Source organism: Anopheles arabiensis, chromosome X, assembly GCF_016920715.1.
Source record: "Anopheles arabiensis isolate DONGOLA chromosome X, AaraD3, whole genome shotgun sequence".
Taxonomy (NCBI): Eukaryota; Metazoa; Arthropoda; class Insecta; order Diptera; family Culicidae; genus Anopheles; species Anopheles arabiensis.
Genome location: NC_053519.1, coordinates 51,558 through 64,697, shown reverse-complemented (window position 1 = coordinate 64,697; position 13,140 = coordinate 51,558). Strand labels below are relative to the sequence as shown.

The 13,140-nt window shown below is 44.6% G+C and overlaps 2 protein-coding genes across 3 annotated transcripts in view; one reads left to right on the top strand and one right to left on the bottom strand.

The window, feature by feature from the left end:
- LOC120906721 (Ca(2+)/calmodulin-responsive adenylate cyclase) overlaps positions 1-918 on the bottom strand; it is a 54,239-nt gene extending 53,321 nt beyond the window's left edge. Inside the window, exon 1 of the mRNA XM_040318610.1 lies at positions 54-918. The gene's annotated coding sequence lies outside the window, so the exon portion shown is untranslated. The remainder of the gene's footprint in view (positions 1-53) is intronic.
- Positions 919-3,374: 2,456 nt separating this feature from the next.
- LOC120906722 lies at positions 3,375-9,095 on the top strand. Of its 2 annotated transcripts, XM_040318618.1 has the most exons (6): positions 3,375-3,663; positions 5,534-5,596; positions 5,679-5,807; positions 5,915-6,204; positions 6,351-6,416; positions 7,504-9,095. In XM_040318618.1, exons 1-6 carry the CDS (start codon positions 3,580-3,582, stop codon positions 8,681-8,683), a joined length of 1,812 nt encoding a protein of 603 aa, XP_040174552.1. In that variant the 5' UTR covers positions 3,375-3,579; the 3' UTR covers positions 8,684-9,095. The 2 variants fall into 2 exon arrangements, with proteins under 2 accessions (XP_040174552.1, XP_040174554.1); XM_040318620.1 differs by lacking the exon at positions 6,351-6,416.
- The last annotated feature ends 4,045 nt before the right edge of the window (positions 9,096-13,140 follow it).

Genomic DNA, 13,140 nt, shown 5'->3' with positions numbered 1-13,140 from the left:
TTTCCTAATTATTATTGTTAGAACGGGCTCGTTAAACATTAACTCACTTTTACCTTCTACTGCTTTGTCAGCGATCCGACAACTCACGCACGTTCTTCCATACACACACTAGTGAAAGGCGGGGCAACTGGAACTCACCGGGTCGGAGCAATCCGAAGCATCCCGTAGTCGTGGTCAACCTGAAACGTACAAATAGATGTAGTATGTGCAACGATTTCGTTAGATACGAGAAAGCATAAGCGATTCCGGCCCATTGGTGCAGCGAGTACGGGTCGGGTATTAAACCTACTTTGACCTGACCCAAACTCGCTGCACCAGTGGGTCGGAGTCGCTTATGCTTTCTTACAACTACTTATCATTCGAGTCAACTTGAAGTCCTTAATACCTCGGGTCGGATTTGTTTCCGATTCCGATCTAGCACACCCGCTCCACTTGCGTGTCAGAATCATTGATGATGCATGATTTGCGTTACCCTATTGCCTCAAAACCCTTTACTGTAGCTTAGTCTAAACTACCTACTTTAGAATACGCGAGCATTGTTTGGTACCCAGTTAGTCTGGTATGAACTGACAGGGTTGAAAGCGTTTAACCGTTAGGCGGCTCTTGGGGCAATCGGGTGCTACTCTTCTCCCATATGAAATTCGGTGTCGTATGTTTGGTTTAATGATCCCCACGATCGTCGATATGCTTCTCAAGTTTTGAGTATTAGTGGTTTGCTTCGATATGAGATTGACTGTCTTTCATTGTTCATTAATGAGCTGAGATAGTAGATGACGTATGATCACGTGCATCCAGTCTGCGTGTCAGAACTGATTATGCAACCAGATCACACACTGAAGTCGGGCTATGGTTGCAATTGTTGGTTATTTGTGTGCTGGACCCATCACGCGGAACTGTTGGATCCACAGGGATACGCGAATACATGTGTTGGCCAAAGGTTTATCTCTATCCCAAGCGCCACAGATTAAGCTTAAACGACTGGAAAATTGAATATCCATAGTAAAAAAATGAAAGCTCCACAGCTTCATTGGTTTGATCAATAGATGGCGTATTACAACTCATCATTATATTGCTATCCTTTTCTTGCAATGTGTTTCGACAAGTTTCAATTTATCATGACCTATATAGCCTTCTAACTTTCTGAGCAAAAATCTATATGAATGGTCCTGTGGTCAGATACACGGGTATCAACACCAACGACCATTACTCAAATCTCACTTGCTTCAATGCTGGTGGTGTTCATTGGAGTTTAGTATTTAAACAATCGTATCGCCGTTCTAGTTCTAGCGATGCATAACTTCAATGCAAAACCATACAACAGTACAGAGGAAATGAGAAAGCTCTCCTCCAAACGATGAAGCTCAACTGGTTAGGATATCCCATCAACAGAGAGCGCCACCAGCTTTTTTGCTATTTTTAGAATGCATGAGTCGTTTGCCGTCTGCTAAACGAAGTCTTTCTATATTCCGTTTAGGAAGAGAACTTGAGTCGTTTAGAAGCCGTTTAGTAGTCGTTTAGTGGATTTGTGGTACTTGGGATATGACGGTATATATGAGCAGCTTCTCCCTCTGCTGATGCTGCAGTTACATGCGGGCGGTAAAAGCATTCGTTCCCTAGAATAGAGCAACATTCAACGGGTCATTCGTTCATTAGTGCAAAGATACTCATCTAGCCGTAGCAACATGCCATCTCAATCATCAGGACATTATGTTGCAGTCGGGTGGAGTCTGAAGGGAGCTACACCTCATCCCAACGGATACTGTCCAACAGCCAGGCATGGTATGATTCCTCATCTATAATGAACAGTGATTGCTTTGGGAAGAAACGGCACTTTGCACCCCTCCCTCTTCATAGTTACTGAACTGTTGTTGGACGGAAAGGAAACTCGGGTAAAAGTAAGGCTCAGCCCTCGGTAAAAGTAAGGCTCAGCCCTCGGTAAAAGTAAGGCTCAGCCATCTACGTTACGCTAGCGTTACGCGTAACGCCTGTTTATCACAAACCCAAGCAGCATTTTTGAACGTTTGTTTTATGTTTGTTATGATTATTTATTTACCCAGTTATTGATAATAAATAATATGAAATGAAATGAAATAATGAAATACTTACAAGTATTTATTAACTTCATTAACCTAACTTTAAAAAAAGAACCCTTGCACCTAAAGTAATTTTTATTCAAAATGGCCAGAAACATGGAGTGAATAGGTAATAATTATATTTCATATATACAATTTATTTATAAATATTTTGAATATTTTATATTTTCTAATCATAGAAAATATTACTCTAATTGAAAGCTTTTGGGATGTTTATGAACTTCCTTCTTTCGGACTATTTTTCATAGATCATAATGCAACAATGAAAAATATTAAACTTAGAATTTACTTGTTATTTAAAAATTAAATCTCGTAGAAATCGATTCATCTTAAAGCCATTAATTTTTTTTAAACACAATTTAAAATACTTTTTATTCAAATAATGTACACTGGTCGGTCGCCTGGATGACAAAACTGTAATAAAAATACTACTTGGGAATATTTTAAGAGATGTAACGCTTCTCCAATGTAACGTAGAGGACTGAGCCTTACTTTTACCCTTTTACCAAGGGTAGTAGTAGCAATTTAAACATTTAGAAAACCCAAGCTCAACCGCCCTTCATAAAAGCCCTCCCCCCCCCCCCCCGTTTGGGGGTTTATCGGGTCAGCTACATATCGGCTTAATAGGATTCAGAAAACTGCTTCTACAAAACATCCCCTCCATCACTCCGATAAGCATAATACAATCAAACCATAACAAACCAAGTCCATTGTGCTCACCAGTAAACCAGTAGAAACAATCCAATTCGAATGTTCTTAAACGAGCTGGGGTGCTTAGTCGCGTGTTGAGCAGCAAAAAATAAAGCAAGCAAAAAGCGAACAGCCCCCGCTCGCCTCCCCAACTCATTCCGAACGGCAAACAAATTACATCAAACACAACAAATCCCTCGCCGGCCCGTTTTCTCTTCACCCGCGCCCTCGTTCGCGCACAAACAATTTGTTTCCATTCTGTGTGTGTGTGTGTGTGTGTGTGTGTGTGTGTGTGTGTGTGTGTGCGTGTGTGTGTGTGTGTGTGTGTGTGTGTGTGTGTGTGTGTGTGTGTGTGTGTGTGTGTGTGTGTGTGTGTGTGTGTGTGTGTGTGTGCGTGTGTGTGTGTGCGTGTGTGTGTGTGTGCGTGTGTGTGTGTGTGTGTGTGTGTGTGTGTGTGTGTGTGTGTGTGTGTGTGTGTGTGTGTGTGTGTGTGTGTGTGTGTGTGTGTGTGTGTGTGTGTGTGTGTGTGTGTGTGTGTGTGTGTGTGTGTGTGTGTGTGCATGTGTGTGGGTGTGTGTGTGTGCGCTCGCGCGCGTGTGTGTATGTATGTGTGTGTTTGTGTTTGTGTTTGTGTGTGTGTGTGTGACGAATTTACCGCACCGCCTCCTCCCTCAGTCCCTCTATCCCATCCACAAACCGTGATGATGTAATTGTTTGCCCTACGAACGGAGAAGTGGTGCTGGGCGGCGGGAAGGTTAAACGCGGCCACGCTTGGGGCAGTTGAAAATTGTCGCGCATGCGATCCGGTCGCACGTGCCAAACACGCACGCACGCACGGACTATGGACGAGACTGAGACCGAGACCGACCGGGAAACCGCTGTAAGTCAGTGTGTGTTGATGTTGCCGGGTGCAGAGTACACACCGCCAGAGTGGGTGGTGGTTTTAGGTGAAACAATTCGCCGCTCCCATTGCACGAAATATCTTCACGCGCGTCTCTCTCTCTCTCCCCTTCTCTCTCTTCTCCACTGCACTTTTCCTGAAAGAGTGGGGCTGTGTGTGTGGACGGTTGGGCGAAAGGCCCTCCTGTCTGTAAGGAGGGAGCGTGCGCGCCACAGACGTTGCTGGAGCGTGTGTTTGTGTGTGTGTGTGTGTGTGTGTGTGTGTGTGTGTGTGTGTGTGTGTGTGTGTGTGTGTGTGTGTGTGTGTGTGTGTGTGTGTGTGTTCACAGGTAGAACCGCACACCGCTTCCGTGGCCCCCTGAAGGGTGGCGAATTAGGGCCCCAGTGGAGTGAGTCGGCGAAGTCGAGACGAAGTAAAATTGTTTATAACGCCACCCCATCGCCCGTCGCCGCCAACAGTTGCTGGGCCAATAGTTGCCGCCAGCTCCCCTGCAATCAACCGCCATTGTCGACCGTCACAGTTGGTGCAGGTTGTGCCAGTGGGCAATCGCTCGCCAATCCCAGAACTCGCACCAAAGGGGATCATCGAGTTGTACATGCGACCCCGCGTTCGCGAAAGTGCTCGGTTGGAGAAGCGGTGGAGAGCGACCCGTTCCTTCCATTCCCTTACACAAAGCTTTTGCGAGTGAGTGACCGTGTGGAACTACAATTCTTTGTTTTTTGTTTGTTTGATTTTTCTTTTAAATCCAAGATAAAAAGTTTTCAAATTCACACACACACGCAGGCGAGCGCGAAGACAGTGACAAAAGTCCGAGTTCGGAAAAATCGGGTGCGCTGGAAGATCGGAGACGTGGAGCTCGACCTGTGAGCGCGTGTGTGTCTCTGGCTCTGGTGCAGCAGCAGTAGCAGCGTGAATTGCATTTGCATTTGCACCGAGCGATCGGATTTGCCTCGTATCCTAAAAATAAAAGAGCCTCTCCACGGGTGAATCGCTTAAAGTCGAAATGGAGTCGTCCGGAGTCGAAGGAGTCGGAAAGTCGTCCAAAAAGCCAAGTCATCTAAATCGGAAATTGGAACAATGAAACGTTTTTGTCTTTCACTTTGCGTGCGCATTTCGTATACAGTCTGTTCCCGAGTTGCGAGGTTTCTGCGTTCCCGGCGAATCTGCGTAACTCGAATATCCGCGTAAGTCGAATTTCACATTTTTTGAATAAAATACTATTGAATACTCGGAGTTTTTGATTTAATTTAGTACTTTTATACACTTTATTATTTATTTGATATGATTCGTGCAGAAAATTATAATATTTCTGGCTTTTAAGCGGTTTCAATTTGTTAGCAAAAATGCAATTGTTAGCGAACTTGAAGTAAATTGTACTGATTTGACATGTGATCTGTCAAATTTATAAAACCGCGTATCTCCGAATCCGCTTAAGTCGAGAACCGCGTCACTCGGGAACAAACTGTACAGGCCTTTGTTTCAATGGCCGACTACGGAACACTCCGACTCCACCCGTTCCGGACAACACCGACTCCGTGCGACCCCGAACGACTCCGGATAATGCTGGGCCGACCTATTTTCCGGAGTCAGGTGCGAAATTATCGGATTAGGATTGGAGTCGGTTCTGGATGTTTGCCAACTTAACCCATCACTAGTGTGCAGGAACTGTTGGCATCCAATAAGGTGTTAGATATCGTCCAGATATGTCCAAAACTTATTAAAACTCGGTTTCGTTGCCTTTACCATTACCTTTTGCAGTTTGTATAACCAACGAAAATTATTCTCGTGGAATATGATTGGATCGCCTAAAATTATTAAATAAGAAATAAAACTGTCAATACCATTACAGATCGAGCTGGAAAAACTGAACGAAGCAACCGACAACATCAACAAATATGAGGTCGATCTGGACGTAAGTGAAGATCACACACACTACCTCCGTTTTCCACAAAAAAAACACAAACTTCCACGCATTTTCTGTCTCCCCCTGTCAGGAAGCGAAAAATGAGTTCCGCGAGCTGCTGCGGGAAAGTGCGGAAAAGATAAAGGCGGTCGCAAAAAAGGTCGGCAACTCGATCGACGCAGCGAAACCGTACTACGAGGCGCGGCTGTATGCATCCCAGGTAAGGAGTGTATCTAAAAAGAGTCAAAAACATAACCAAAAAGGAAAAGAAGAGGGATTAAAACATATAAATGTATATTTTGAAACCTTCTCATCCGCCCGCGGCAGCTCGCGAAAGAGACGCAGCAGTGTGCGCTCAACTTCGACAAGGCCAAGTCGGTGCATGCGGCCGCGAAGGAGATGGTGTACCTGGCCGAGCAGGGGCTGGGCGAGAAATCGACGCTCGATACGGCGTGCCAGGAGATGTTGACGCACGCGACCACGCGCGTCAATGAAAGCCAGAACGAGTGTACCGAGATGCGCAATGTGCTGAAGATAAGCGAGCTCAAGCTGGAGGTGGCCAACAACCGGGTGTGCAAGCTGCACTCGCAGCTCAAGGGCGCCATCCGGGCGTCCAGGTAAGGGACTGCTGCTGGACTGCTCTCCCGTTTATTAGCTCTCAGGTTTATAATTATGTTTTTTTTGCCTTCCTTTTCTTTTTATCAATTTTGTTATTCTCCTCCCCACGCCTTGTTTGTCGTTTGCGTTTTCTTCGGTTAGCTAGTTTCGATATCCGGCGCAATCTTTTGTTGATGAACATTATTGCTTACCAGCACGAGTTGCTGTTCCTGTAAGTATTTTTTGTTTTTGTTTTGTCAGTTTTGTGCAGCGGTACACTTAGAGCTGTCGAGTTGTCGAACTAGAATATTGTTACTGTGCTTGCGGGTTCTAAGCAGTGCTGCAAAATGTTCCTGTCTATGTCATAGAAAAATCCGACTGAATCAGAGGTGACAATCAGAGGTGATACTCAAAACGATTGGTGTGAGCAATGCATGACATTTTTGCGACCATCCCTTGATCAGTCATTACGTCATGACTTTTTTTACTGTGATCAGTTCTGCAAAATGTCACTAGTATCTAGATATCTGTCACAAATTCCGACTGAATCAAAATCATGTCAGCGTCACGAACTCTACTGTGACGATCAGAGGTGAGACTCGAACAATTGTTGCGACCATCACATGCTTGGTGACATTATGAGCAACCAACTCTAGGTTAGTAACGTGGTCGTGACATTTTCTGTCGGTGATCATCACGATAGTCATGGGAGATATGCGGTGCGTGCGAGTGGTTCCATGAAACAAAATGAGCATGTTTCTTCTCGCTCTGTTTGACCTGACAGACCGTCAAACCAGACAGAGCAAGAAAGCATGTTCATTTTGGAACACCCGCATAGCATATTCCAAAAATGTCATGATTATCACCGACAGAAAATTTCATGATCAAGTGATTGATAAAGAATTGTGTGCTAAAAAAATGTCACCAAGCATGTGGTTGATCCACCAACTGTTTTAGTCTCACCCATGGTCATCACAGTTGTGTACGTGCGCTGACTTATATTTCGTTTCAGTCATGAGTGTTGGTGATTGAAATAAAAGCATTCGGCAGCACTGTTCACAGCCAGAAAAATATTATCATGATTATGCTTGTGACACCATTAAGCTTAGCTTTTGAGTCAGAGTATCGCAGTTGACTCAAGCACTTGCATGTCGTGTTCGGCATGTCATGACGTACTTTCATTGAGTATCAGCAATGAGCATCAAGCTACCACGGATATGTTCATTGTTTTCGTTGGTGATCATCGCGTGATGCTCTTGACATTTTGCAGCACTGGTTCCTAGTAAATGCTCATGCAAATTTCAACCACCCAATTCCAGACCGTACTACGAGCTGCGGGCCAACTACAATGCGGTGCTGCTCGAGCAGAAGCAGAAGGTGGTGGAGCTCGAGACGAAGGTGGCGGAATCGAAGCTACGGTACAACGAGGCCTTGTCCAACCTGGAGCGCATCTCGGAGGAGATCCACCGGCAGCGGAAGGCCCGGCGGGCCAGCAGCCTGGACGAGGATGGCGGCGGCTCCGGCTCGTCCTCGTCGTCGGCCGTGCCGCCGGTCGGGCTGGCCGGCCACGCCACCGGCAAGATGCTCGCCTCGATGCACCTGCCCTTCGGCCAGCAGGGGGTGACCCTCGGCAGCGACCACCGGCGCATCGACAGTGCCGACGAGTACCTCGAGTTCCCGGCCAAGCTGTCGATCAAGGCGAGCCCGATCAAGCAGAAATATCTGGACAAGCTCGACTGTCCCCATCTGTTGAAAGACTTTGCGCGCAAGACGAGCCCGAGCGCGGAAAGCGACTCGGACAACTACCAGTTCTCGCCGAACCCGACGATCGACGACATAACCAACATGTCGTCGGAGGACATCGAGCAGTGGACCGAGATCCGGCTGTCGAACTCGAACAGCAGCAGCTCCGGCTACTCGCAGCACAACTCGCTCGTGCTGGAGGACGCCCCGACGCCACAGGACGAAACGACCGACTCGTCGTCGGAGGACAGCCCGAAGGCGAAGACGCGCATCATCAAGATGGAAACGTACGACGCACCCGAGAGGATCGGTGGGAGTGTGTTGCGCCGCACCGACGGCATTGCCGGCTGGATCGCCAAGACGGGCAGCAGCGTGGTCGGGTCGGGCTCGACTAGCGGGCACGGGGGGGCCGCGTCGGGTGGAACGCCCGGATCGGCAGCCACCGGTTGCTGCTCCGCCAACTCCTCCTCCACGTTTGCCAGCAGCGGGCGGCGCCAGAGCCTGGACATCATCATCGACACGGGCGACCGGGTGAAGGACGTGTTCGCGCAGGGCATCCAGCGCATCGGCAAGACGCTCGAGCGACGCAACAGCGAGTCGGAGGTGGCGCGGGACGAGTCGGCCGGGAGCGATTTTTTTCTCTTCCAGCGCGCGGACCCTACAAAGGATGGTCTGTCGGATGAGCAGGTGGAGAACCTACTGCTAGACCAGGACTGTACCGACATCTTTCAGAACGTGGTGAACATATCAAAATGAGGCCGGCGGACGACGGAGGGGTGGCAGGGGACGCTACCCAACGGGACGCACGAGCCAAACCAGTGTGAGTGAGAAGGTAGGGGTGGGGGCACTTTTCCGAACCTGGAAGAGGGAGGGGGCGAATCAATCGGGAAAGCATTAGCCATACGGAAACTAGTGAAGCAATTAACCCAACAGAAGCAACAAAAATCACAAATACATACCAGACACACACACACACTGGAGCGAAATCATCGTTGTCATGTGTTAGACGATGTTGTTGATTTATCATAGATTCTAATATGCGCGCGCGACAAAACAGTGACGAAAACAAAAACAAACAAACACAGCAATAAATAAACTAATAGAAACCGCTGGTGGGGCCCTTTCAGCCCGGCCCCACCCGCGAGTTAGTAGAACTGATCGTGGGACATGCGCTTTGTTTTTCTTCTTTATTTTGGCACGATTTGTCTGCCCAGCGGAGCTACAGCTGACGCTGGATGTACAGTGGCCGGCAAAATAAAGTGCCCACTACTTAAAATTCTGTATTTTTTCTATACAGGCGGTCCCCGAGATACACGGTACCTCTTATACGCGGATTCGGAGATACGCGGTTTTCTAATTTTGACAATTATTTGAGCAAATTGTACTGATATGACACATCAATTTCGAATTGCCAAATAATTTCCGTTTTGATCGAATGTTCAAAACTATTTCAAAAGGTTTAAAACTGTTATATTCAGTCAGAATCATATCAAATAATTCATGAAGTGACTAAAACCGCCTCCTACTTCCAAAATTACACGAAAATTAGTGATATTTTTACTGGAAATCACGAGATTCGACTTACGCGGAAATTCGAGATACGCGGTATTTTGTGGCCGTTTTCGGTCCCCATTAACCGTGTATCTCGGGGACCGCCTGTACTTGTTTGAGGATTTTTCACATATTTTTTTGGTTTTTTTCTGCACATATTTGGGATTGATTCTTACTAAGGGCATTTTTGAGCATTAATGTTTTGTTTCATAATAACGTCGTTTTACCACACTTGCATCGAAAAGCACACACGAAATCGCGATAGGATTAAAATCAAGGTTGAATGGGGACCATTCAAGAAGTTTTATTAGATTCGATTGAACAAAGAAAAAAAATCTTCATGAGTGTCTTCCCAAGCGCCACAGATTAAGCTTAAACGACTGGAAAATTGAATATCCATAGTAAAAAAATTGCCGTCTGCTAAACGAAGTCTTTCTATATTCCGTTTAGGTAGAGTGCTTGAGTCGTTTAGAAGCCGTTTAGTGGTCATTTAGTGGATTTGTGGCACTTGGACTGGATAACATTTGAGAGGAACCATATGTAAAAACTAGATGCAGTAGAAAATAAACCTTTATAATTAAAAAAAATACAACTCTCCTCAAACAAGTATCGAATGCCAGAGGATAAGTTATTTGTTTGATGTTATATTTGATCAAACAAATCAAATTTTCTTTAGAATTAATAAAAGGGGGGCACTGTCACTGGCATTTTGTCAGAGTGATTTTTATCAATTTTGGAAAAAAAAATTTACTTAAAGTAACCTTTTCATTTTTGTCATGGTAGGGTACTGCACATTCATAACCATATAACGAACAATGTTACAAAACATAAAGCAGTACAATAACTTAATTTTTCGCAAGAAATGGAAAAAATGCAAAATGGGTTTTTTTGCTGGGCACTGTAAACTCGGGTGCTCGGTTTGACAGCTCGCGAAACTTCGTGCCGTTTATATCTCACAGTTCTGCTTCACGTCAGCGAAAGAAGGGAATTTGCAAGGTGGATTTAAAAATATCTTGCAGATAACAATATTTTAAAATATATAAAAATATTTTAATCCACATTTACAAACAATGAAAAACGGGGAGACAATCCTCCGCTACAATTTCATTGCATAGTGAAAAACGTGCTTGGCGGATTGCATAACTTTGGTTTGGATTTTTTTTGTGACGCGCCCAAGGACCGTAAAGTTATCGTAACCAAAGTGTGTTTATTATACAGGTGGGCTTATCCCCAACAAATTGACAGCCGTGCTGTAGAAAAATGAAACGAAATGACAGAAGGGGATTCGATCATTTGTTGATGTATGCGTGTGAATTCCAATGCATGTTTTGGTTGATGTGTCGTAGTGTGGATGAAAAACTACCCCTATACTAACTATAAGTGGCAATTTTCGGGCGATAACCCCCACACTCTCATAATTTGACAAGCAATATACAGGTGTCCCCCGAGATACGACTGTATTTGGGACCGAAAAAATGTCCCAAAGCAAGACGTAAGTCGAAAAAGTCGTATGTCGAATATCTGTCAATGTTAAGTTTATAACCGAAGTTGAAAAGACGAAATCTATGCTATTGTGATTTTTATTTGCAACAATGTTTGATAATGTATTAATTTTACAGCAAAAGTCGTTTGCACGATGCAAATATTGAAGATCGGGTAGTTATAGAATCTTTGAAAATGTGTGTGTAACGGTTATCAGCACAGAAATTCAAAAAATAAAACAATTTCTTGTCACTGACAACTTTTCACTGTCAAAATCAAAATCGTCGTATCTGCGAATCGTCGTAACTCGAGGGGGTCGTAACTCGGGGGACGCCTGTATGACTGTATGTGTGGTTCTTCCATTCGAACCATTTTGCTCTCCAAGCCAAGCGTTTTCTTTTTGACTATTTTGTCTATTTTGCATTTAAATCAGTTCTGTTCTTTCGTATCATATCATTCATATGAACACCAACAGTGTAAAAACTATTTAATCTCGAAATATGTAATGTCTAAAGCCCGTGACAACGCTCATCGGATGCGATTTTATCGGACGAGATTTGTATGGGATTTGACAGATAACGTCGGACGTGCGATTTCGTCGTCCGACGTTATCTGTCAAATCCCATACAAAAATTTGACAGGCCGTCCGATAAAATCGCAAGCGCAAAAGCGTTGCCACCGCCCTAAGAGAGCAAATATGCTATAGCACGCGGTTGAGGTTATGTGCCCAAAAAGTCTGAATCTCGAATACTGTTTCGTTTGTCTAATCGAGTACGAAATATTAATTGAAAACACAGCCGAAAAGTGACATTTTCATTCGCTTGGGACGTATCACTATCGAATCCATTCCTGTCATTCGTTCATCCAATATAGCCTTCCCGCCAAAACTATAAGCCCAGCTAGTCCCTATGCCCACTTTGGGAAGGCCTATCAAAATTTTATATGGGGTTTGACAGATAACGTCGGACGTGCCATTTCGGGCCCTGTCTGTGCCAAGGATAATGTATTAAGAAGGTTGATTTTTATCGCCTTTGATTACCCCGCACCAGCACTCCCCGATTTTTATACCCAAGGTGTTATAAACGACAAGGTGAAGTTGTTCAGAGCAAAATGACATTTCTCGACTTGACATTTCTCTTCCGAGGGCTCCGGTATAAAAATCGGTGAGGGCTGGTGCGGGGTAATGAAATCTGTATGCAGAGAGTGACAGATGTCCCCCACAATGTCGCCCAGCAAAAGCGATAAAAATCAACCTTATAAATACATTATCCTTGCTCTATTGTATTAAAATCATCAAAATACTCGCAGCGTTTGACAACACGTGTGATAAAATCGTAGGCGACGAAGCACAGACACGGTACTAAATGTAGCATGGAACCAGAACTCAAAATATGCATCTCAATCCTTTTTTGGCTTTGAATCTCTAGTACAATTTCCTGTTCGACACTTTTGAAAGGCCTAAATTTGTGCGACCACTAAGAAACAAATATAATCCATCTCCTTGAAATACATAAAGGAGAACTTAGACCGATTCAAGCATCCATGAGCAAAACACAGAAAGAAAAGAGTAACAAAAAGTGAGAACTGTTTTCCGTTGTCGAACCCATAAGGGAACCTGGGGCAAATAGGTTAGGTAAGGCGAAATGGTCACCTGCATTATTGGCAACAATTTCTAATTCCGAAAAACATTAAAACAATTTTTCATGCTCTCCATGAAATTTTAGGACATAAGATTTAAAAATAAATGAATAAATAAGGAAATGAAATAATTTCTCAAAATGATGTAATTGCGACTGTCTCGAAAATAAGCTTATAATAATAGTTTACCTGATAATTCGAGACAAAATAGGATGTGTATCCAGGCACACGATACGGCTATTACAACATTTGTTGTTTCGTGAATAAGAAGGTTAAGATCCGGTTGCCGTCCAAATATCAGAAAAAAATATTTATCCAATGAGATACAGAAAAAAAGCTGAAAGTGCCATTTTGCCCCGCCTTTCCTTATAGATCTTCTCTTTCTATCATGGCCGAGAGCAAGAACTGTTGAGAGAGAGATATATATTGATATTGAGGTAAGAAAGAGAGAGAGAGAGAGAGAGAGAGAGAGAGAGAGAGAGAGAGAGAGAGAGAGAGATATAGCACGATCTGCTCCCGCTGTGTGTAAAAGCGGTGTCACT